Consider the following 26,167-nt stretch of genomic DNA (forward strand, 5'->3'; position numbering starts at 1 on the left):
TAGCAACCCACCACTGTAGCATACCATAACCATGGATAAAATATCTAAATTCTCTTCAATTTCCACCTTTTGAATTAATTGTAGCTCCAGTAATGATATTATGGTAGTTGTAGACAGGGGAATCCCAGAACTTATTTGGTTTTGCCAAAGTGCTCATTGCAAAATGTTTATATTTCTTAGAATGTGTGAATCAGGCAGTATATAAATAATTGTGGTAAGTAAATAAATAAATAAATTTCACAGTAAATAATATTTTATATGAATTCTAGTTGCATCCTTTTATACTTTTTATGTCTGCCAACATCTTCATCACTGCCGGTATCTGCCAACCTTAGTTAAAAGCAGATTGGTTCACATTGTTTAAAGGACGATATTTCTGTTTTCCTTACCTGCTGAATTATATTAATTCTGAGATATCTACATTGCACTCATGGACATTAGCCTGTCTAGGGGCAACTCACTTGGTGTCTGCTAAGCCCCGAGCCTCTCTACAGTTTCAACATTTTTAATGATTATACAATATTAAGCAAAAGAGAATTAGCATACTGCAAAGGAAAGTGTTGACTACAGAATTGTATTATTTTATGGAGTGTCATATGCTAACACATACACTTTAAAATCATTGTAAGATATATGTTGCTGGAAAAAAACAGGTTTGCCTGGAGTCTATGGAGGATGATATGGAACAGATTATCAGTTCAGACTTCTGATAATTTGTGTTTTATCACTTCTGTTTTGTTGCTGGTCACACTTAATATTGCAGTAATTTTGTGAATGAGCAAATGGATGTGATTTTCTCTAATTGCCCATGTCTAGAGAACAGTTTTGATAATTCTGTTTTTCCACCATTAAAAGTTTGAACTAGAAAAAAATAGCAACAGCAGAGGAAATATATATTTATATCAAACAGAGCTTTCCATGAATGCTACAATTAGGTGTCCCAAATTTGCTTGAACGTAAAAACAACCCTAATGTTATGATAGATTCAGACAATTAGTTTGGTGACAATGTAAGCTGAGATCCCACTTATGGTTTAAATAATAATTATATTTCTATTCTATTTGTAATATTCAAAATAATTTCTGAAAGAGAAACTGTTTCATAGGATTGTTTTTATTATAGTTCTGAAACATGTCTTTAATAAAACAGGGCTTTAATCTCCAATTATAACAAGATCTAGCTCATCCTTGTAAGACAAGAGTTATCCTCAAAAGTTACAAATGTAATATTCACATCCTTTTTGCAAAAAATGCCAGATTAAATTCCCTATTATTAAATCTTCAATATTATTGTGTTTCAGAAGAACTAAATAAACATTATTTTAAAGGCTCCAAGATTTCAAAACTTTAGCTATACCTAGCAATTACATTTTTAGGAAAAAATCTTTGCTAGTTGATTAAAAGATACATAAACAAAATATTCTGACTTTTGATTCTATTGTTGAGATAGTGTTTAATATAAAGTATAATGTCTCAAGTTACCTAACATGATTTAAACAAAATAATTCTAAAAATATCATTAACACAATTTTAGGGGGAAAGTTTTAGAGAAGTTACAGCTTACCCAATATTTACAAGACATCTGACAAATATAATCACACAACTGGCAAACATCACACTGCTAACTGAAGGTAGGTTAATAAAAGACACTGATACATTTTTAAAAAACTGAATTTTACCCATTTGGAGTAAGATTATGGCATAAAGGATGATGATGTCAATATAGTATCCATGAGAATGGGGCTAAAAGAGTTTGTGATGTCATGCACAAAATGCATCTTAATAATGAAATACCAAAGTCCTGTAAACATTTGGCAGAAATATTATTATTCAAATCAAGGTTCTTTACAGTATTACTGTTATAGTCTTGACATATTTAAAAAGGTAGGCAAATTTTTATATATTTGTATTTACTCAATTTTAAACTGGATTCATTTAAATACAAATATATTTTAATAGCTGAAAAATTCCAATTTTGTATTGCTCTAATCCTGAATACAGAACAAAGGTGACACACTGATAACTGGTAGAAAACATATTTCTTTCTACCACTGATAAACGTATCAACACTAAAATCACTTATTTATAAAATAAGAATGAACATAGAAATCATTTGGACATCATTCAGTTCAGTCACAGTCTTCTGCTATATACAGCACACAACACACTATCATATTGCAATAATGCCACCCAAAACCTGTGAAGACTATCTCTATAACTGAAATCCACCCAGGATAAACTGTGAGTAAACTGATAACAGGTAAGGATTACATAAAAAGACTTCACCATAATATCTAGCATTAATTAATAAACACACAACACTTTTCCAATGGGACTGAAAAAATTAAAATAATGAGGCAGGAATGTGTACCGGCCCTAAATGTAGTCTCACACTATTCTAAATTATATTATTTCATAGTTATTTTCTAAATTATGTAAAATTCATACAAACATAGCCTCATTCACACTTCAAAATTACCTTTCTGAGATAGCAGCATAACATTTAAAAGAATTTTTTAAAAATGAGGAATTTCTAAAAGGCCATTACAAATACATTTTTAGATAGCTATGTTGTCAAATATTCAAAGAAAGATATTAAAACTTAGTGTTTTTTCAACTTTTAATGTTTACTGTTTTCATGCTTAGAAGTTTACTGTTTACTAATCTGGAGGCTGATCTTAATCTGAGCTCTTGCATTTCAGGATCTAAAACACAATTAGTATGCTTTTGTTTTTGATCCTATCCTATTTCCACATGAAGGAAAACTACAACTCTTTTAAATTAAGAAATGCACATCTTTAATTTTTAAAAAGGTGTTGGCCATTTTGAGACAACAGACTAATCCTTGTGAAGAGAAATAAAATTTTTGTGTTTCTCTGTGTGCAAATTCAATTCAAAAGTGCCTACCATATAACAAAGGCACTGCATTTTCTAATAGATTCTATGGACCTCTGGAATCTCCCTCTATAGTATGCTAGTGAATAACTTGGAAGATAATACCAAACCAGTCCCCATGCTGCCTTTGAAATCTACTACTTTAAGCAGTAGAGAATTGTGTATCCAATAAGTCAAGGGCAGACAAAATACTGCATTTTCTACTAGACTTTCTGCTCACTCTGGAGTTTCATTAGCAAATAACAAGACAGATATTATATCCTCTTTGGAGTCTACTATGCATGCAGTGGAGGATACCCAACCTGTGAGGCATCATATGATGGTTGAGAAATAACAGAAGAAAAATAAACAACTAAGAAATAGACAAGGAGTCTACTGGTATCTAAATTCACAAACAGCAAGTCCAAGAAACCTGGGAAGTAATCCTTCAGATCATTTGAAAAAACTCTTGCCTTAACAGACTCACCAGTATAAATAGAAGTTGATAATTCTTCTTTGCACTAGTAATATAAAGATACCTTACAAAAGCCTGTGTAAATCTTGCTTTCCTGATCTTGCCCAGCTGCTGCTTATTGGATAGCAGCTGACCCTAGCCATTAAGTTGATGACAAGCATTCCAACTAATATTATAGTAGTCAATCAAGGATCTGAGCAAACAGAAATAAACTATATGGCTTCTAGTGGAAGCCATACGAGTTTAAAACCATTATTTATCAGTTCAAATTATGGACAAATACTAATATAATAGAAAAATCAGCAATTCTTTTTCCCCAAGACTTGAGACAAATCGATGAGCTCTAGGAACCATCACCTTCAAATAATATTGAATCATGCAAATTTTAGCAGATGAAGGAATTACCTCGATCGTACATTTCATTAAACCAGATTACCAGGAAGTCCTTGATGTTCTTTTATGATAACTCATATGAAAAGAAGTAATTGCTTTGGAGAAAAATATCTTGCATGGTGCTAGGCTTTTATAATGTGGTAGTCTAAGAATAATATCCTACATATGAACTCTAACATCCAAATATTTCATCCAAGGAGGCTGTTTGAAATATGTTTTCCACTAAATGATATTCGTTACAAAGAGGCCTCTTCTCTGTAAGTTTATGAAAAACTGCAGGATTGCATCTCAGAAAAAAAGCACCTCCGAATGTTGCTCTGTATCAGGAGAATCAAACTGGCGGCCCATGGGCAGGATGTGTCATGCACAAGCCACACCCACCCCAGCTCCGTGAAGGGAACAAACATCGCAAAACATCAATGTGACACCACGAGTTTGACACCTGTGCTGTAGATAGTGTTGAAATTGTATCTTATTCTTCAACTCAAGGCTTAATAAAGACTCTGGTATGACACCACAAGAAAAAGCAGCAGACTATCAAATGTGTGATCTTTCCTAATAGCATCAAAACTCATGGTTGAAATATGGATAATCATTTAAAAAAAATCAGGTGCTTCAAATTTCAAGGAATCTTTCAATCCTAAAAAACAACAACAAAAAAAAAACTCTAAATTGAAAAATGCTTCCTTTTTAGCCCAAAAGACTACACCAGTAATTTTAATAATCTGCTGGGAATGTAAACATATTCCTGCTTCAATTTAGTTATTTTCTGCAAAAACAGTTGCTCAACTCTGGTGGACTGCAATCAGAGAGCCCTTTCCCACCCTTATGCAAGAACACAGACTTCCTTCTTAAGATCCAGTTGTGACAAGGTTAAGAAGATGATTAAGCAGATTGGAAACTCTGGGTAGAACATGAATTCAGTCAGGCTATTACAGCCAGTCTGAAACAGTACGGGGATTATCTGAAATCACTATCCCTGGGTCTTCTCCAGAACCTGTTTTCATGCTTTTCCTTCAGCTGTTTTAGAAGGCAGATTTTACAGTCCTTCAGGCATCAAAGACTTTGCCGTGCAAATCTAGGGAGGTTGAAATGCTAGAGTGCATATTCTTATAATGTAGATTTTTATACTGATATCTAGCTAAGGTTACTACAGGAGATAAAATCTCTGATCACCCAGACAAAGTGTTTGTGTGTGTATTTGGCTGACAGAATCATAAAGGTGACATGGGGACAAATTTCTGCGCTCCAGGATCTTACGACCTGTTGTTTTATGGTATTTCCAGTAGGGCCCATTTGTTTATTACAGGACCAGTGTATCACATGAAATTTAGTTTAAGGTTTCATTTTAGGTATGCCTGAATTTTAATTTTAAAACCATAATAAAGTATTGACCAGCCAAATCGCTGATATTTCAGCGATTGGATGATATTGAAAGACAACAGAATCAGGCACTGTTGGTGAGGGAGTATGTTCTCTGTTTTCTCTCAGTATTACTCCCCTAATGCAACCCTCCCCCCCCCAAATATCTCTCTATGCTATCCTTTGTTAAATACAGGTTGGCCTTTCTAAAGGCACGTTTTAATGTGATCCCCTCGAATGTCCTCGATAGCAGGTGCTCGGTGTGTGTGAAATCCACCCACTGTTCATGTGATGGTCGACCTCTGGAATCGTTGGCTCACATCGTATTTACATGCCCCTATTATCGGGAGGTAAGGTCAGAACTTATCTCTCCCATTTGCCAAAGATTTCCTGGATTATCTGAGAATCTTAGTCTTCGCTTCTTACTCCAAGATACTGATTCTAAGATTACATTAAAGGTAGCAAAATTTTTTGCTGCAGTCTTGGGATGTAAGAGCCGGGGGAAGGGACGGGCTAGACCCATTGACTGAGGTTAGCTTTATTGAACGCCAGCGGTTGAGTTAGCTGGTGGTTGTATAAAGTGCCGATGTGTGGATTTTATGCAAATTGCAATATAGTATTTTCTACCTATGTACAATTTTAATTGACTATAGTCCATATAGATTGGAGCTAAAAATTTAAAATACATGAACTGTGAGTTTGACGGAGTGGTTTCCACCACTGATCTTGTTGCCGTACTGCACTTCAGCCTGGTTGTGTGCCAGCTATGTGCCTTGGATGTTTTGGTATTTTGGTCTATGACCACAATAAAGTATGATGATGATGATGATGATGATGATGATGATGATGATGATGATGAAGAAGAAGAAGAAGTATTGACAAAATCTTTGAAGGGAGACTTTAAAGTTGAAATAAAGTGACATACAACTAAGGCACAGGATTTAAAAGAGTTAGCAATCCTAATGTATAAGGATGTTTGTTACATTATCTTTGTTTACTTGAAACTAGGGCCACAGTTGGTTTAAAAATAGAGAGAAAGAAAATAATATTCTTTCCAAATATTTGTAATATTTTCATCAATGGCAAAGAACATTGCCATTGTTCTTAACCCCAACATTGCCACATATAAAACTCTGATTCGGTAACCTTTAATTGGATGAAATAGTGCACCATGGATCAAAACGTTTTGAAACAAGGTACCTCAAATGAGCTAACTTACAGAATGTGTCCACAATTAGGGACCCATGATGGTGGCATTGAAATTCAAACAAACAACCTTCTCTTTACAAAGCAAATATAACCATTGAGCTACCATAGCATTCCTGGTAAATGTAGCTCTGGAAGACATTAAAGACTTTGGTCACCATGGCTCAAGTTGAAGGGCCATTTCTGCTTCTGCAGAGCAGCCAATAAAGTGCTAAGGATAGCCTGGAGCAAAGTAAAGTGCACTAGTCAAAACGGACAAGACTGCTCGAGGCAACATAAGAAGGGAAAGCGTACTTCAAAATTGCAGCAAGAAAATGTGCTCAAATGTCAGAGGGGCATTTACAAAGGGGAAAGGAACTGAGTATAAAGTGATATCGTTTACTCCTGCCTTTTAAAAGTGGTCTGGGAGGGCAGAAAAGACTTTAGAGATGTACCATATATGATGCACTATACCAGGGGTCTCCAACCTTAGCAACCTGAAGACTTGTGGACTTCAACTCCCAGAGTTCCTCAGCCAGCTTTGCTGAAATTGAAGTCCACAAGTCGTCCACAAAGTCCACAAGTCTTTGCTGAAATTGAAGTCCACAAGGGTTGGAGACCCCTGCATTATACTATATCTGTTGTATCTGGGCAAAGACGTTCTCAACATCTCTTTGCTGCCATTAGTGGTCATCTAAAATTTTGCAGTCATCCTAAATAAAATGAAAATGTTGTTGAAGATGAAGCTGAGAGTCCAAATTGATTGGCCTTTAATAGTTTCAGAGTAACTCACTATTGAAGGCACCTAAATTGTTTTTGACTATTTTTCTTAATCAGATAGATATAGGGTGCCGTGGCCTTCTGGATGTTGTAGAACTGTAACCCCTAATATTCCTTTTTCCCATCACAACCAATAATGAGCAATGTTGGGGATACTCATGTTTGCCCACAGTTGCGTGCCCTCCAATATCTATTACAGGTTTTCTGTAATATCTATTACAATCTATTCCAATATCTATTACAGGTTTTCTTTAATTTTCTTAAAGATTTTCTAAGATTAAAGCAATTTTATTTCAGTATCTGATAATTCTTTACACTTTCTAAGGAAAAGTTTTAATCCAGTATTACTCAACCGAAGCATTAAAAAGGTTCCTAAACGTCTATTATTAAAAATGAACTTTTTAATTTGAGAAAATAAAAACAAGAATTACTCATTTCTGGGCGTTTATTTTTGAAACATCCTTTCAGTGTCATGATCAACAATTGACTCAGTTTCTAGAAATCTAATTGCTTTTGAGTTACCAGTTGGTGCAATATCTAGGGAATCTTGATTACTGTTATTATTACAGAAACAGCTAAGCCCTGAGGGATGCTGAAGTTTTAGATATTTAGTTGCTAACAAACTGGGATCGCCTGAATCAGCAACAAAAGTGCTGCAACAATATTTAGTGAAATTCAGTTCTTGCTGTGGCAATAGAAAGAGCTGCCAGCATAATGATATCTTATAATGACTCTGTTTGCTCTCTTAAATATTTTGCAGCTATCAAGTATGTTGCAGTTTGGAAAATGGCCGAATAAAGCCACCTAAATTTTAGTTGGGGCAAGACAATGCCAGTGTTAAGGACACAGAGGGGGAGGGGAAAGTGAGATATGCTATGAAAAAAACATTTAAAGAAGAAAAGCTGTCTGATTCTAGATTAAGTAGGTAGCTACTTATCCATATGAAGAATCATAAGCAGGTGAAAAGAAATTTGATTTATTGGTTCCCAAAATAATTTCAGACTGGAAGAACAATGTCAATTATCATGGACAGTGATACTGTGATATCTGTAGGGAAGACTGACATTCAGTTTAATTCTTTGTGCCTTAAAACATTGAAAGTTTTGGTTTAAATACTATATTTACACCTTCATAACAAAATAACAATAAACATACACAGAAATAAATAGTTGTATACGTATGGCATTGGTAACTCAAAAAGCAGATGTTGATTCTTACACATATGAAAAACTTCAGCTAAATAATTTCAAAAACAGTGTCAGATAGATCCATTCAAACAAAAGGGTAAACAATCCTATCAGTTTCCCAGCTTAGCCTACTGAAAGAAAAAGTCAGCAATTGAGAAAATACAAATGAAATGTCATGATGGCTATAATACACTGAAGTGATTTTAAAGGCATTAACAGCTGTTCGTTTGCAGATCAGAGGAATTCCACGGCTTGGGCTAGAATATGAAAATTGGAAGAGACACTGACTTAAATGGATTTATCAAAATTTGCACAAAATAGGTTTGTTTATGTAATAGTGATTATAGACAGAATAAACAAGTTAGATCGGGATAGGTTTATAAGAGTATATAGGACGCAATAGTTAGTTAGCATACTAACAATATCAATATGTTAACTTTTTATTTATTTTAATTTTGTCTATAATACTAAATCACTAAAGACAGTCTCTGCAAAGAATGCAATGTACAAATATACAAAGAATGCAATTAAAGAAATATATGCCTTATAGTAGGCAGCAAGATAGGTGACATATAAATTTAATAAACAAACAAACAAAGCATTATTCCACAAATGAGCCAGAAAACAATACCTCATCTTGCTCTATGCAAGAGTAACATGCAAGGTACCATGTTTCCCTGAAAATAAGACCCAACCAGAAAATAAGCCCTAGCATGATTTTTCAGGATGCTCGTCATATAAGCCCGTAATATAAGACCTTCCAAAATAAGCCCCAGTGAAAATCATCAGACCTTGGAGGTGGGGGGTGGGCATGGCCAGCACAGGTGGTGAGTACGTAGGGGCCGGTGGTGTCTAGCAGTAGCTGCAGCCCGCCGGCCCTTTGGTATCCATCTATTCCCTTAAGGATACTGAGTTATCCAGATAGATATGTGAGAACAGGTATAATCTATAACATAGATTGGCTCCAAACTTCCAATGGAAGGGGGGTTTGTTGGAAAAATGAGAAATCCTGTAACATATGCTAGTTCATGAAGAATTGCCCTTACTTAAAGTCCATTTATATTTCTTACTGATAAATACTTTTTCAAAGTACAGGTAGTCCTTGACTTACGACCACAATTGAGCCCAACATTTCTGTTATTAAGCAAGACATTTGTTAAATGAGTTTTGCCCCCATTTTATGATCTTTCTTGCCACAGTTGCCATAGTGCCACAGTGAATCAGTGCAGCTGATAAGTTAGTAACCCTTGTTAAGTGTTAAGGCTTCCCCATTGACTTTGCTTGTTAGAAGGTCACAAAAGGTGATCACATGACCTTGGGGCACTGCAACACACATAAATATTAACTAGTTGCCAAGCATCTGACTTTTGATCACATGATCATGGGGAAGATGCAAAGGTTGTAACTGTGAAAAACGGTATTTTACTTTTTTCAGTGCCATTATAAATTTGAACAGTCACTAAATGAACTTGTAAGTCAAGGACTACCCATATACCATGTTTCCCCAAAAATAAGACCCTGTCTTATATTTTTTTGAACCCTGAAATAAGCGCTTGGCGTATTGCCATGTGCTCAAAAGCCCGATTGGGCTTATTATCAGGGGATGTCTTAATTTGGGGGAAACAGGGTAACAAAATATATTAGGGATAAATGCACCTGAAGATACCCAGGAACAAGTTGTATATATGAAGATGATGCTATCCCATGTGCAGAGAAGTATAGAGATAGCCCTTAAGAAAACAAGCAAGAATTGTTAAATAAACATCAACTTAACCCTGGGAAAGAAGGGTGAGAAGGAAAATCAGCATAACCTTGCCTTCATTCTGTTTGGTAAAAGAAAGGGTAGAAAGAAAGTCTGACAGGAGTTCAAGATTCTGTAATTATACTTCTACAGCAATAAAATAGATTTCCAGTAGTCCTTGTGTTGTCTCAAAAGGCTGACAAAGCGAATGGATGTGATGACTCTAAGCTACGCTGATGCCAGGTGTATGCTTCAAGCCTTAACAGACATGCTGGGATAGAATGCCTAACTGAAATGATCAATGAATCTGCCATAAACTAAATGTCAGAAGTGATGATACAATTATGCAAAATATCCAGAATAGAAGAATTGGTGTCTGTCCCTTAACATTTCAAGGCAAACTGCCTAGCTGAAAAATTTAATGGAACTATGGGGATTATGAGTTACAAATATATTACTCAACATTCTAAAACACTCAGTGCCAAAAAGGTTCACCATCATTGTTCTGGAAATACCATGTAGGACATCTCTAGAAAATGCTGTAAGGCATCAGAGGCCATATTTACTAATAACGGCACAAAGGAACAAATTGGTCTTAACCAGATTACATATTTAATTTACAAGGTAGGATGATGTTTGCTCTAGTGTTTAATATATGAAGATGTCAGATGATGTAACATATCTTTGTTAGCATTCAAGGTGAAATTTATTATAGAATGGCCAATTCCCTACATCAGTGATTTGTTAACTCTCTGACCAATTACTCTTTTCCCAGTCTTAAATAATGTTATTACCCTGACAGAAACCTAGTCTATTGTTCTATATAAGCACCTCAGCAATGGCAGTCCTAACTGGATCCTTGAATTACAATTATAAATTGCCCTATTACTCCCAGGATATGCCCTTTTGGAATAATTGTCCAGAGCTCCAGAACCATTACCCTAGAAAAAGTGACTGGTATGATATTTTCTGGAGCTACCATATCACTTTGATAAATTTGTATCCATATACTAAAGCAATAGCTACTCCAGCAGCTGAAATCACTAAAATGACCAACTAGATGAAGTGAGAAGTAGAACATGGAGCAGCTTTTGACAGTTAAAGGCAGCCATGGGAGTGGGCCTGCTTTGTGGTTGCCCCTATCTTCTGGAACGTTCTCCCACAAAGACAAGATGGGCCCCCACTTGCTTGGCCTTCTGGAAATATCTGAAGACCTAGCTCTGCTGACTCAGAGAGATACACAGAGCCATGGGACTGGTTAGTAGCTTGAAGGCCCTCACCTGCCTTTTAATTTTGAACTTTGAATATTTTATTCTTGTTTTAATCTGCTTTCTATTATAATATTTATATGGTTTCTAAATTTGATAAATATAAATATGTGCCCCTAGGCACAGGGATGTCAAACTCAACTTCATTGAAGGCCACATCAGGATTGGGTTTGACTTTGGAGGGCCGGGTGGGGATGTGGCCATGGTGGGCGTGACACAGGACTGCACATCCACAGACATGGTTTTATAAATTTATAAAAATAGGGAGGCATACATTTCTGTGATTTTGTTTTTTTTAATACTTACTTGATCTACTTGATCACCTTATGAGACCAGATCAAGAAACTGACTCCATAGGAAGACTAGAACTATAAATTATTGACGTAGGCTATAGTAACAAAATCCTGCATGCCTGAAAGGTAAAATATTTTATTTTTCCTCCCTTTTATAACCTTCTTAGTCAAGGATGGGCTGCTGGACCACTCTGGAGGCCCCGTTTTGGGCATGGAAGGCCACCTGGACCACTGTGGAGCCCGTGTTGGGCCTGGAAGGCCTTCTGGACCACTCTGGAGGCCCCATTTTGGGCCTGGAAAGCCTCCTGGACCACTCCAAAAGCCCCGTTTTGGGCCTGGAAGGCCTCCTGGACAACTCCGGGGGCCAAAAATGGTTGCGGGGAGGCACGCGCCCCACACGCAGCCCATTTTTGCTAGCAGAGGCACCGTGGGCCGGTCCTTTGCTATTTCCAGATGGGCCCGGTGGGCCAGATCTAAGCATCCCATGGGCCGGATCCAGCCCACAGGCCTTGAGTTTGATACCCCTGCCCCAGCATAATTGTGCAAATTAGAGTAATTATGTAATTCAGTTGCATCAGTTGCAACCTGAAGGAATGTAAATCTGGTTTTAGGAGAAAGGGGAAGAAATCAGCAAATTGTTAAGGGAGATACAGAAAAGATTATTCAGCACTGAGAATGAGAAAAACATTCCTTCAGTGCTGTTCCCCCTGCCCTCTACGTCTCTGTTTCCTAAACTGCTGCCAATATTGACGTTCAATAAATTCCAGGATACAAAAGAGCCTGGATAGCTCAACAGACAGAGCACTGTAATTTAACACCAGCTGTCTGCAATTAAAGTAAGATCGAATCTCGCCAGGCTCAAGGTTGCCTTCCATCCTTTCTAAGGTAGGTAAATTGAGGACCCAGTTTGTGGGGGCAATAAGCTGACTTTGTATAAATATACAAAAGTATGAAGGCTATTGCTTAACGCACTGTAAGCCGCCCTGAGTCTCCGGACAAGGGCGGCATATAAATCAAAATTTAAAAAAAAAGATTCTTTGCTTCCTGCACATTGGACTTCGCACATTAGTTTGGCAAACTACCATCCAGTGGTAGTTGCCAAACAAAAGCAGGACAAGGATCACTTTACGATGAATTTTGTAAAGTGCAGCAGCGGGATGTGACTATAGTACCAGAGTTGATATGAAGGAATGGCTTTGGAAATGAGAAAGGGATGAGTGAATCTTTAAAAAAGGACTGGTAGAAAAGATTACTCCATTGTGAAAAATAAAAAAGCATGAGAAAGAAACTCAAGATAAACCTACCTTGATTTTGTTTGGTATCAGATAGTGCAGATAAAAATTGGGGCAGGCTTTATTCTACCCTATAACAATAAAAACATTCCTAGACCTGCCATGCCTATTTCTTAACACATGGCATGACGTATTGTGTATTGTGTATTGCATAATTTACATCTTTTGCATGATGGCAATATGATGCCTATGATTTTGTCTGAAAAAGAAAAATGGTATTGGCATTGCAGAAATGTTTTTTTATTTGGTTATTTTGAATTTGCAGAATTTACAAATTTGGAGACAAATACAGCCCCAGATTAACTATATAATTCAATTCTCTAAAAGACCATAACAGCTTCTTTTAATAAATTTTATTGTGAATCAAGTTTAGAAGAACTATCTTCTAATCCGTTCCATTATGGAATTAGTTTTTTAAGCAGCAAACATTTCTTGAAGAACTAAAACTCCTGTCTTTAATTATTGTTTCATTACTGCTTGTTTTTTAATGGCAACCTCCCAAATAAAGTAAGATTTTTAAAAAAGGAAAGGAAAAAAGCAAAAAGCAAAATCTTTTTAAAACTTCCCAAACTATGCTTACGGGTAAGAAATAGTTCTGCAGTCACAAGATTTCTTTTAACAATGTTTAACATTTGGGGCCAAAGGGAACAACCACTGAGATACAAGTTCAGCAGTTATATGATGGGCTGCAGCAAGGATTTATAGTTGCAACACTGTGTCAACATTGTTAAAACAAATAATAAACATATGGTTCTTTCAAACACAGCTACAAACAAAAGAATTACAGGGTAGACAAACTGATACTGATCACTGTAGGGAACCTATAAATAATATAGCTGACCAATCATCCTATTCAGACTGTTTCTAACTCAGGAAAGAAAGAACATGGCTTGCCTTTTGATTTCCCTTGCACATTTTTTTTTACTTCCTGTGAAAGTCAATACTGAATTACCTACCTAAATTCATTCTGCATGTTTTCTATTTTTCCATCAAACTATTCTTTATATTTTTGCTTCATGCCTCATTTTTCAAAAGCTGGTTGAACTGTTGTAAGTAACACAAAGATAACTGAAAGTAATGAGATTATCTACTAGCTGTGATCCTTTTTGGTTTGTTTCATAGGCATGTTGTGGATTAGTCCCTTATGGACACATTTCCAAATGCCTGGTAAGTATTGTGCTAAGAGCAATACTTTGACTTTCATTTTTAGATATAATAGACAAACAATGTTGGGTCACTGTTTCAGAGAGATTTCCTTACCAGATTCCTCAGCGTCTTCACCAATTGCAGAGCTCCTAAGTGTACTTGGAGAGGTCTTAAAATTCAGGAAAATACTCAGCTCATGTTGAATTATATAGCATAGCCCAACATCAGGAGTTGATCACAGGATATGTTTTATGACACTTTGTATTACATCATAAAATGCTTCATGATCATTTTTTGTGTCATAAAATGGTTTACACTATTTGACAAATTTCAATCCATGGGAGACCTGAGTCACAGATTTTGGATGCATTATGTAAATTAGCCCATTTGAGGTACCTTGATTTTGCCCTACAAGTGCACCATTTCGCATAGTTAAAGGTTACAGACACAAGTGTTTTAGTAGTACATAGATAGAAGTACCACAGCCACAGAAAATCCAAGCAAATTTAGCTAATTTTGGCTTTCAGATGGGAAAATAGCTAAAGGGAGCATGAGCTGATGTAAAATGTAAATACATAATAGAATGCTGGATCGTGACATTAACTAGAGTACCCAAAATATTGAAATCCCCATTTCTACACTAAATATGGGCCTCTCGTATTCCGTGACACATTTTGTTGAACGGTATTAAATGTTCATTTATTTTTGTATGCAATTATGCATTTCTGTTGAATTCCCCAACTTTTTAGAGCTTATTCTGACTGGGCAGGAAGAGTGCAAGGGATCATTGTTCTGCCCAAGTGTAGTAATATGTGGGAATGACCTTGGAGGAAAAAAACCCCCCACAGACTAGAAAACTATCGTGTAAGTGGTATCTCAGTCCGCAGAAGCAGAGGGGGGGAATGGGAAGTGTTTCAGAAGGGACCCTTTCTAGTTTTCTGGAGAGTGAAGGTAAAAAAGGAGAAGAGTTGAAAGATTCTCTTAATGTATACTTACAATAAAAATAGAGCTAATATTCATTGGTGCGCTTCTTTTCTGGCCTATCTCAAAGAGCTAATATCAATCTTGCAAGCCTCTCTCCTTTACTCTTACTCTCCAGAAAATGTTTCCCTCTGCTTCTGTGGATTGGGATAGCTTTTGCATGATGGTTGTCTAATCTGCAGCTCTTCTTCCTGTCTCCCAAGATCATTCCCACATACAATTGTACAAACTTTCTCCAGACATGGGAACATTTGCTATCTTTAAATTTTAGGATGATTATTCCTCACTAGTTGCTGTATTAGCAGCTGTGGCTACATAACTTGTATTTGCATCAATAGACCTTGCATAATAACATTAGGACCGCTTTATATTTTAGTGCTTTGATTCTGGGAACCTACTCCCTTGTACAGGTAGTCCCCGACTTACAACAGTTTGTTTGGTGTCTGTTCGAAGTTACAACAGCACTGAAAAAGGGGACTTACATTTTTTACACTTACAACCATTACAGGATCCCCATGATTACGTGATCAACATTTGGATGCTTGGATGATTCATATTTATGATAGTTGCAATGTCCTGGGATCATGTGATCAGCTTTTGTGACCTTCTGACAAGCAAAGCCCATGGGGATGCTAGAACCAATTAAAATCCATATTATTAACAACTGCAGTGATTCACTTAACATCTGTGGCAAGAAAGGTCATAAAATGGGACTCACTTAACAAATGTTTCACAGCAACAGAAATTTTGGGCTCAACTGTGGTTGTAAGTTGAGAACTGCCTGTACATTTGGACACCCCAGTATTTGTAGATAGAAAAGAAATTCTCAAATAAAGGTAATGTTGGAATACTAATGAATCAATAATTAAATAGCAAACGTAAGATTTCCTGAATGGCTGTCAGATTCATAATATCCAAGCAAATAAAACCAGTGGGCTGCATTAACAAAAGCAATTGGTTCTTTGTACTTTGCATTTATCATACCCCATGTAGAGTAGCATTTCCAATTCTGGGCACTGCATTTTAAAAAGAACAACGAGAAGCTAGAGACAGTTCAAAAGAGAGCTTCCAGGATGATAAGAAATCTAGATTCCAAAGGGGAATCAATCAAGTTGAAATTAAAAGAAAGGAGATCTAAGATGAACATTAGAAAGAATTTCCAGATGCCTTTTAAAGTGCCTTGACCAATAGTGAATTCCCTTTTCCTGGAGATTATCAGATAAGGGAGAACCACCTGTCAGAGATGTTTATTTCTGTATGGAACAGGAGGATGAACAAGATACCAAAAAACCCTGTACCTTTCATAACACGGTAATGTTTATTTTCTTGGGAGAAACTGTAGGAAAAATTAGCTTCCGCCACAATAAACCCATAATAAATAAATGTTTAGACAGCCTTTGATATCTCATATGTTATGTTAGGATCCCTTTAACCTACTTACCTTCATAGTAAGTCCAGTGAGGAATGTAACCAGATAATGTCATGGGATTTTCACTTGAAGGTATATCATTGTTCTTTATTTGTCTTAAATTATCAACTTCCTGAGGACTGGTCAAAACTGACAGAGTTTCAGATGGAGAGGCATTTTTCCAGAAATCTTCGGTTCCTAAAGTTTCAATTTCCAGTCTCTGTTTTTTATCCAAGTAGATATCTTGGAGATCTGCATTCCAAATTGCTTTGAATGATGCCTTATGATCCTCTGGGAACTTAACTACTTTTGTGATTAACTTCCCATTAGCTAAACTATCCACTCCATCTGGTGTTGTATTTTGAGAACTGCAATTTATATGAAAAGACACTACTGACCGATGCATTTTTTGAGTATTAGTCTGAAGTTGATCAACAGGTACCAAAAGAGACTTGTCTACGTAATATATTGTTTTTGGACACTGTTGGGAAATAGTGAGGTGAACACTTGACGTGAAAGAAAGAGGTGTCTGCTTCTTATGGGTGTTATCTGAAGGGATCATTGGGGGGTTAGAAATCCAGTCAGATTGCCTCTTGCAGCTCTGCAGACGAGACTCAGAATCTGTTATTTCATTGACACTTCGATTTTGGTCATTTGCTTGAGAATGCAAAGACTGGGAGAGTTTACGTAAGCCAGTTACACCTGAAGTGGGAACCGTTGTTATTAGCCGTTTATTTTCCTGGCATTCCAAGCAAGAAGGGTCAAAAGTATTTGCCTGAATGTTATTGTTTGAAGGTGGAACAACTCGCTTAGCAGTGATTGTAATGGAAGCAAAACCTTTCTTCTGGTTATGCCATGATTTCTCTTCTTTGCTATTAAATACATTGTCCTCTGAAGTTGTCTGAAATCCTAATTTTCTTGGAAGAAATATGAATGCTGTATTAATGTTGACTGAGTTATGATTAGCCAAAGATTGGTTCATGTGATAAACATCAGATTGGGTGATTACAGACTGCATAGGGAAAGCAGTCTTATTTTCTCTTGATTTATTTTCATCAATCGTCTGTGAAATGAGAATAGATGAAATCATTTTTGCATTTTGTAATGGAAAGGAGCCCTGCAGAGGAAAAGATCCAAATAAGTAACATGCTGTAAACTGGAAACACAGAGGAAAAAATGTACATAGAAAAAAAAAATACCTAGAAAAGAATTTTGATAAAATCTACACTAGTTTTACATTGTGCCTCGTTATATATTTCTTCCCCCAGTTCGTTTTATGTAATTTCTAAAACAGAAATGTGCAAAACCCACTTACAGAGGCCTAAGAAAGGAAGAATGAAAATACAATTTTATGTGCAAATTACACATTTCATAGAACTGTTATTTTGAATGATTAATTGATCCGTTCAGTTGGATATGCAGCCCTGTGTTTGTTTAACAATGTAAATGCCAATAGTAACTGTCAATTGCAGATTATAATCTATACCACCCTGTGTTTTCATGCTGATGTACTGAAATATTAAAGCACTTTAAGCACTTACAGCTCCAAGTGCCTTACAAAATGAATTACGTACGTAGGTGGGCTGCTATTTTCAATGCAGCATTTTTGTGGAAGCTGGTTCAATGCAGTTGCATAAAAGCATCAAGAATGACTTGCAGAGGAAGAAAGAGATACAATTCTTCTATTGTGCTTGTAAAAATATATAGATCCTTTACTGTTTATCACATCTTGGTGACACAAATGATGAGCAGGGGGATATATGCCCCAAACCTTTTCAACAAGAGCCTTGGTAGTACAGGGGTTTAAGGCACCCTGTTATTAAGCTGGTTATTAAGACCAGCTGCCTGCAATTACTGCAGGGTTCGAATCTCGCCAAGGCTCAAGGTTGACTCAGCCTTCCATCCTTTCTAAGGTAGGTAAATTGAGGACCCAGATTGTGGGGGCAATAAGCTGACTTTGTATAAAATATACAAAAGGATGAAGGCTATTGCTGAGCACATTGTAAGCCGCCCTGAGTCTCCGGAGAAGGGCGGCATATAAATCAAATAAAAACAAAACAAAACATGATTTAAAATCAGTTTTCTAACTATGACAACCCCCATGCTTGATCTAAACAAAGCAAATTACTTTAAAACTATTTTCTGTATTTTTCTATATTTTCATGAGCTGCACACATTTGTCCTGCAATGGAAAATAAAGTTAACTGGGTATAACATCAAATTTCATCCAACTAGGATTAATACAAACTCAAATTGAAGAATTCTTTTTATGGAGTATAAATTAAAATTTCTACAACAGCAATCTGAAAGGTGCCTTTTTCAAGAGGCAACTGGACTTTCTGTTTTTTCTTTGAAGACATTTCAATTCTCATCCAAGAAGCTTCTTCAGCTCTTGGATCAGAAGTGAAATGTCTCCACAGAAAAACCAGAAAGTCCAGTTGCCTTTTGAAAAAGCACCTTTGGGACAACCATGACCTGGATGACTGAGAATCTCCATAGCATGTCAGCCCCTGAGTCGCCAGCCATGCCGTGGCTGCCATTAGGGCGGGGAAGGAGAGCCGTTCACTCTTGGACTCCCAGAGGTCCAGAGGCCTACTACAGTATTTGGTGCAGTGGAAGGAGTACCCCCTGTCAGAAGCTTTGTGGGTGAGAAGCGAGAATGTAAGAGTATCCCGGTTGGTGAAATAGTTTCATCGACAAAACCCAGCCAAACCAGGCGGAGCGGGGGCTGCTACCCAGGAGAGGTCTCATGATGTCCTTTGCCTTCAGGTGTCATCCCCGTGGTAGGAGGGCCACATGTCAGTCCCTGGGTTGCCTGCTGCGCCGGGGCTGCCATTCAGGCAGGGAAGGAGAGCTGCCAGCTGGGACGTGTGTCCACGCCTGCTGAAGACCACACCCGCCGAATGCCCGACAGATCGCAAGCTGCACAGCTGAGCTGCACATTTCATGCCATGGGCCCTCTGCTGAGCTCTGGGGAGGCCAAGCACATCCCCGAACAGCATGCCGCATCTACGGAGCCTGAAGGCAGCCAGATGGGCCATGGTCTTCATAAACAGCTGATGCGCGGCAGAACAGATGGGCGGTGGAGCACATGCAGGCACACCGGAAACAAGCATGGTGTGCCGGATGGAAAGCTCTGCAGCTGCAAGGACGCTGGCAAAGTGGCGGCACGTGAAGAGTGGGAATTATATGGGGTGGGGCCCAGGGAGTGGAACTGCAGGGGTGGAGTAAAGGGTATTTAAGGGATGGAGGGTTAAATCACAGTAGTACTGACTTTGTTTTCCTTATTTTTTGTCACTCTGTGCTGGGTTTCCAGATTGCCAGATAAAAAGTACTCAATTAACTTTCTTGTCTGCATTTCTTGTCTGCTAAATGCCGGAACGTGACATAGACATTTACAACAGCAACAGAGTCTATTATTAGAATACTAGCCTTTATTTAAATGTATATTGTACAGGTTGGTATGCTTATTTGTGCCATGCCAATTTTCAATTTCTGTTGGTCAGCTAGCACTAAATATTTATATACCCCCCCCCAATTCAGAATTATACCATTAGACTCCGGACTAATCTAAGAACAAAGCAATAAAAAAAATTTTAAAAATGGGAAAATGAATTTTTAGGAGTCGTTCACTGTTTTCTATGAAGATTTAAAATTCAGCAATGCTTTGTTTAAAGTAATTGTGTGCCCTAGAATAAAATCTAGGTGAAAACTTTTTTGGTTCTTTTAAAATTACTTCAAATAAATGCTTCAGATCCCATATAATACAGAACTTCTCTAATTTTTAAAGTAATCTAATGTTTTTCAAGCTTTGTCGAGAGTCATAAAAACATGCTGTTACTCTAAAGAATCCACCAATTAAAGATGATATGACACTCTTAGTTAGAACAATCTTTTGGAACAAAGTTTTGGATTGTTGGTAAGCAGATATGGAGATGTGATTGGCTATTTAATAGACTATCTAGTTCAATAGTTACAGGTAGTCCTTGACTTACAACAGTTCATTTAGTGACCGTTTGAAGTTACAATGGCACTGAAAAAAATGACATGATCGTTTTTCACACTTACTACCATTACAGCATCCCCATGATCATGTAATCAAAATTCAGGTGCTTGGCAACAGACTCATATTTATGACGGTTGCATGTCCCAGTGTCATGTGATCACCTTTTGTGACCTTCTGATAAGCAAAGCCAATGGAGCAGTGAGATTCACTTAACAGTTATGTTATGAACAACTGTTTTGATTCACTTAACAACTGTGGCAAGAATGTTGCAAAATGGGACAAAATTCACTTAACAGTCTTGCTTAGCAACAGAAGTTTTGGGTTCAGAAAATAACTTAGCTAACACATCAACAGAGCACCATAGCACCACCATTAAACATACAAGTGTGAAAACCATAGAATTACATAAAGTTATAAGAAAAAGGCCAAATAAAATGAAATATCAATGTGTGCCAAGTACAGATTATAAAATATTGACTGTTGGATTAATCATAAATTTGCTGGAGAATAATCAACATCAAAATTGGTTGCAAAGAATTTTTTTGAATAAGAAATCTTAGAATGAGAATACACTTTTGTTCTATGTAACAGCCAGATAGTGAGGAAAAAATGGAATAATCCTCATGTTAAATTATACAGCTCCAGTTTTCTCCCATATAGTACAATCCAGTGAAAAAATGAGGTCAGCCCAATTTACTCTGTTAGGACTTATTCTTGAGAATTCCTCAGTGGGGTATGCCCAGGGGCTATGATCCCTAGAGAACTAAAGTGAGAAAAAACATTCAACAGGGGATTTATTTCTCCTTCATGAATGTTATCATCTTTTCCTTAGCAAATTGTAGAGATCTTCTAAACTTACTTGTTCAAAGAAATCATCATGCAATACATTTAAAAGTGATGCAGTGCAATCAAGGAAAGAGACATGTGGAAAAAGGCAGCAGCAAATCCTGCTGCGTATGCGTAGAGGTATGCACCTGAATAAGAAGGCTCATTGGTTATGAGTTCATTGTGATTTTTTTTTCTGTTACCCAGTATGGACAAGAAATGTCATTATGGCGTAGCAAACTTTTAAAAGTGGGAACAACACTGCTTTCCAAAGCAAGCAGGATTCCTTATGGAAAAAAAAAATTAGAATTGTTTTTCTGCAAAGTTAACCAACATGGAAGGCAGATTGCTTAATCTGATTGTCCTGCAATAAAAATGTAATAATTCAGGTTGTCAAATTATTTCCCATTTGTTCATTATTAACCATTGTTAATCATGTGTCTGAAATAGGCTAATTTGAGCTTGGTCATGTATGCTTCAGGTGAGAACTCTGGATTGATTTGTTCAATGATCCATCAGTTTTCTTGCCTGTCCACTGTATTCTAAGCAATCTCCTCCAACATCAAAGTTCAAAGGCACTAATACTTTTCCTAGTCTGCTTATTTACCTTAACTTGGAACTGGCACATGAACAGCTTACTGTTCTGTTTCACAGTCATCACTTACCCATGGCTTTGAATTCAGTTTCTCCATTTCCTTTTAGCAGTAATAAAGTCAATTTTATTTGTATATACTCGTGATTTTCATGTACAGAGGAATTATTTTATATTCTATACCCAGGACATGTATGTGTCACTGTACAGGTAGCTTCTAACATTTTTCCCATTTAAGAAAAGAAACATGGAGCCTCTTAAAAATAGAGCCACTATACAGGTTTACCACCTGCTTGCAGAATAGCACAAGGTTGTCACAAAGCTACCTCTGTAAAAAAGCTGAATTTTGCATCACATCAGCCAGATACCTGTCTCTCAAGCTTAAAAATCAGAAAGGTTAAGCTAGGTGCTGCTGGGGCCTGAAGGAACAGGCTGAGTAACAGGCTGAGTCCCACGAATCTCAGTGTGGTTGAGTGGCTGAGTGTGAAGTAGGCCCAAAGCCTGCCAGCTGCAACAGCCTTGTGTGTGGCGGTAGCTTTTGTAACTAGCTTGAGGCTCCTTAGGTGCCTCCTTAGGCTGAGTGGCTGGGTGGGAAGCAAGCCCAAAGCCTATGGGATGGGGGAGGGGGGGACTGAAGCAGGCCCAAGGCCTGTGGGGACCTCGAGGGGTGAGAAACAGAGCATGGGGTGCCTCAGGGGGTAGAGGGGGACTTGGGAAACCAGAGGCAGGGAAGCCTGGATCTATTCTAGGTCTCCCAGGGTCTGCCCTACCCCTGAGATAGTCTGTGCTTTGCTTAATTATCAATACAGTCATTTAATGTCTGCATTGGGGAGAGTGGAGATTGGAGTCATTAAGTGAGGTGACCACGCAAGTGCCTCACTTAATAACCATCATGTAACCATAATGGGCAGGCTCTATTATGGCCATAACTTGAGGACTACCTGTATACAGCCCAACCCTGCTAGATTTCAGGAAAGCAATTAAAAGTTTATTTTCCCAACAGACCATGAAGGTCTGCATGTTATAATTTTTCCCCTTCTTCTAGTTTAGAATTTTATTTGAGTTTTTTAATTGTCACTGGTGTGTGTGTGTGTAGGATGATGTGCTTAGGTATTTTTAAACTTTAGTTATCAAATAGAATATGTAAATGGTCAGAAGCAGGAATAATTGGAATGGCATATAAGCCCAGAAGGCACATATACAAATAATGCATTACTTACAAGAAGTTTTAGTGATTAACCCACATCACAAAATGTTTTTATGCACCCATAGATGTACAATTCATACTGAGATCTAATGTTGGAAGTAAAGAATTCCCAACACAGTAAAATAATCCAGAGTGGCAGTGGCAGTGGGAAAACTTTGAATTGCCATGGGTTGCTCTTTTTGGGGGGTTGATGTGCCATATGTGGCCCATAATAAGACCCAGTACTACCATGCTGCAGGATGACAATAGACTTATAGACAGAATTTATAAGGTAGCAGTAAAAGTAAGAGAATAGTTTCGGTCTCTGTACTATGCAGTTATTGAATCAACATCATGCAGAAATGGCCCATTGCTATCATCTTCTCTATCTTACTCAGAACACAATCTTATTAGCAATGACCTCAGCAAGTAACAACATAGAACTAATTTCATCCTGGCTCAAAAACAAACCGGGCCTAGTTAAAACATAAATGGGAATTCCAGGACCACAGGCTAGATTGGAAAGTATTTTTTTTCTCTCTCTCTCCAATTCCTGGAAGAAGGCAGTGGCAACCTATTTTGTATTTTTGCCAAGAAAATTCTGTGGATGTTTTACTGTCTCATCAATATTGCCTCTGAGATTGCCAGCAAATCACTGCTTCAAAACTCACACACTCAGCACCAGGTAAGAAAATGAGTAAATAAAACAAATTTTGCCATTCAGCTATGACTCTTAGAAATTATTACTTGAAGAACACAAGAGTAAAAAGCTGATATCCTATCCTATCCACCCACGTTTGTCCCCACATGTTTAGTTATTTTATTTTGTCCAACTATTTATACTGCCTGTTATCTGTCAGCGGTTTTTACAATAAACAATAGTTTTGGCCATTAGGTTAAAAGTGGGCCCATAAAGATTTCCAAAGCCTGAAAGGCTTTGAGACAAAAAAGAGAACAACAGAATCATGATAGGATAATCCCTCACTGTTTGGTAGCTTTAAAAAAAGTTGCTCTGCTACAAATTATTTCATGGGAGTAATGTTTTAAAGCCACTACTCCCAGTTTTTAGGGAATAAGCTTTTCTTAGCAGCTTGCATGTGAGCAGTAATAAAAATAAGATGGTGGGGGGAGGAAAAAAAATCCAGTAAACTATGGTAATAGCACTTTTAATCTTCTTCCCCTCCTTATAATAGTCTGTAGAGATTCTCAGTCATCCAGGTTGTGGTTGTCCCGAAGGTGCTTTTTCAGGAGGCAACTGGATTTTCTTGTTTTTTCTTTTGAAGATGTTTCCCTTCTCATCCAAGAAGCTTCTTTAGCTCTGACAGGATAGTGGGAATGGAAGGATTTTTATTCCTTGCAGGCAGCTGGTCATTTGCATCCTTTTAGAGGGTCATTGAAGCACTCCCCACTATTCAGTCAGAGCTGAAGAACCTTCTTGGATGAGAAGCGAAACGTCTTCAAAAGAAAAAACAAGGAAGTCCAGTTGCCTCCTGAAAAAGCACCTTTCGGACATCCATGACCTGGATGACTGAGAAACTCTACAGACCTTTAGCTATACAATTTGGGATGAACACCCTTTGAATGGTGTGAGAGTAGGAATGGATTTCCAGAGGAAAAATTGCAGACTACAGGAACCAGCTGCACTATTCAGGTGACCCTGAGGTCACAGATAAACTGTCCTCAGGGCACTTGGTGTCCTCACCAAGTGCTTCAATGACCCTCTAAAAGGATGCAAATGACCAGCTGTCTACAAGGAATATAAAACCTTCCATTCCCCACTATCCAGTCAGAGCTGAAGAAGTTTCTTGGATGAGAAGCAAAACATCTTCAAAAGAAAAAACAAGGAAGTCCAGTTGTCTCCTGAAAAAGCACCTTTGAGTCTCCTTATAATAGTCTCTATGAAAGGAGAAAAGACCCATCTACATATGAAGAAGCAGTGCTGGTTTGTTTCTCCTCTGTTGTTTCATTGGTTCTGTTGGCTCCTATTACTTCTGTGGGGAGAGGAGAGGCCTAATTCCACCAGGTGGATTTTATGCACTTTTTATTATACTATTATAGGAGTTTTATTACACTATATAGTATCATATAGGCCTCTATAGTGTATAATGACATAGTCTTTTATCCTGCATAATACAGGTTCTTGGCCATGGGACTCAGCTTTAAAATTACATCACAAAAAGCCTTGAGAAGTTAGTAACATTCTAAGGTCAAATAAAATATTTGGCATTTATCAGGTGAACTACAGCAACTTCTATGAAATATGGTAAGCCCCATGGACTTATGTTTTCTGAAATGTAATCCATATTCTGAAAAAAACCCTGCCAAGTCTCCGAACATCTAACCTTGGACCAAGAATGCTTTTCAAGAAAGCATTTTTCTTTAAAGATGCATAAGACTTTTCTAAGTATATGAATTAACAAATACATTGCAAACAATAGTAATATCTTAGCCATCAATTTATATGACTTTTCTGCTAATTAAGTGAATTTTGAATAAACACAAAGCAAAGAGCAACATGCTATAGACATATAAATATCAAATTTCAAAATATCCTTGTATACCATTCACTAATTAGAAGATTGAATTGAAATAGCATTTTGTACCTGTGTCAAAGTTGATTCTTTATTTGTTGCTTTATTAAATTGAATAGCTTTGCATTTTCTCCCATTTTTAACTCCATAGCAATTTTCTCTTATCTCTAGAGAAAAGGGTAAAAAATAAAAGGTTACTTACCATCAGATGATCATACAGTAAAATAAAGTTCATTTATATACATCAAAGAACCACTATTAAAGATGTCAGGGCCTAAAACATTAAATATTATCTTTGTTTACTAATACAATAATTAGAAATGAAAGCAAATGTGCTTTCTATCAAATTAATCTGCAATTTTGTATGAGTTTCCTGAGATAAATGGGAGCAGTTTAACCTTGGGAAAACTTCAACTCACATTCCTATCCTTAAAACTTGTTAAAACTTAAGTGAAAGAAATTCAGCAGCACCCAGTCTCTAATAGCATTACCAATGGCTTTCTGCAGCCTTTTGTAAGGTCAGGATGATCAGTTGCAGCTTTCAAATTTTAAATCTTACCCAACCCAGATGTTAAAGTCAAAAGTGGCAATCATCACACCACGTCAACAGGCATAATAAAGGGAAGGGGAGAAACTGTGCTTA

The 26,167-nt window shown here is 37.2% G+C and overlaps 1 protein-coding gene across 1 annotated transcript in view; it reads right to left on the minus strand.

Moving 5' to 3' along the window:
- Positions 1 to 26,167, minus strand: part of CUNH10orf90 (chromosome unknown C10orf90 homolog) — a 168,949-nt gene that overhangs the window by 44,740 nt on the left and 98,042 nt on the right. The window contains exons 3-4 of the mRNA XM_070946020.1: positions 25,597 to 25,691; positions 16,418 to 17,501 (exon numbers count right to left, since the gene is read on the minus strand). Coding sequence (XP_070802121.1) covers positions 16,418 to 17,501; positions 25,597 to 25,691 — 1,179 coding nt within the window. The remainder of the gene's footprint in view (positions 1 to 16,417; positions 17,502 to 25,596; positions 25,692 to 26,167) is intronic.

This window comes from Pituophis catenifer, unplaced genomic scaffold, assembly GCF_029215685.1.
Source record: "Pituophis catenifer annectens isolate HBS135680 unplaced genomic scaffold, rPitCat1.0.hap2 SCAF_6, whole genome shotgun sequence".
NCBI classification, from domain to species: Eukaryota; Metazoa; Chordata; class Lepidosauria; order Squamata; family Colubridae; genus Pituophis; species Pituophis catenifer.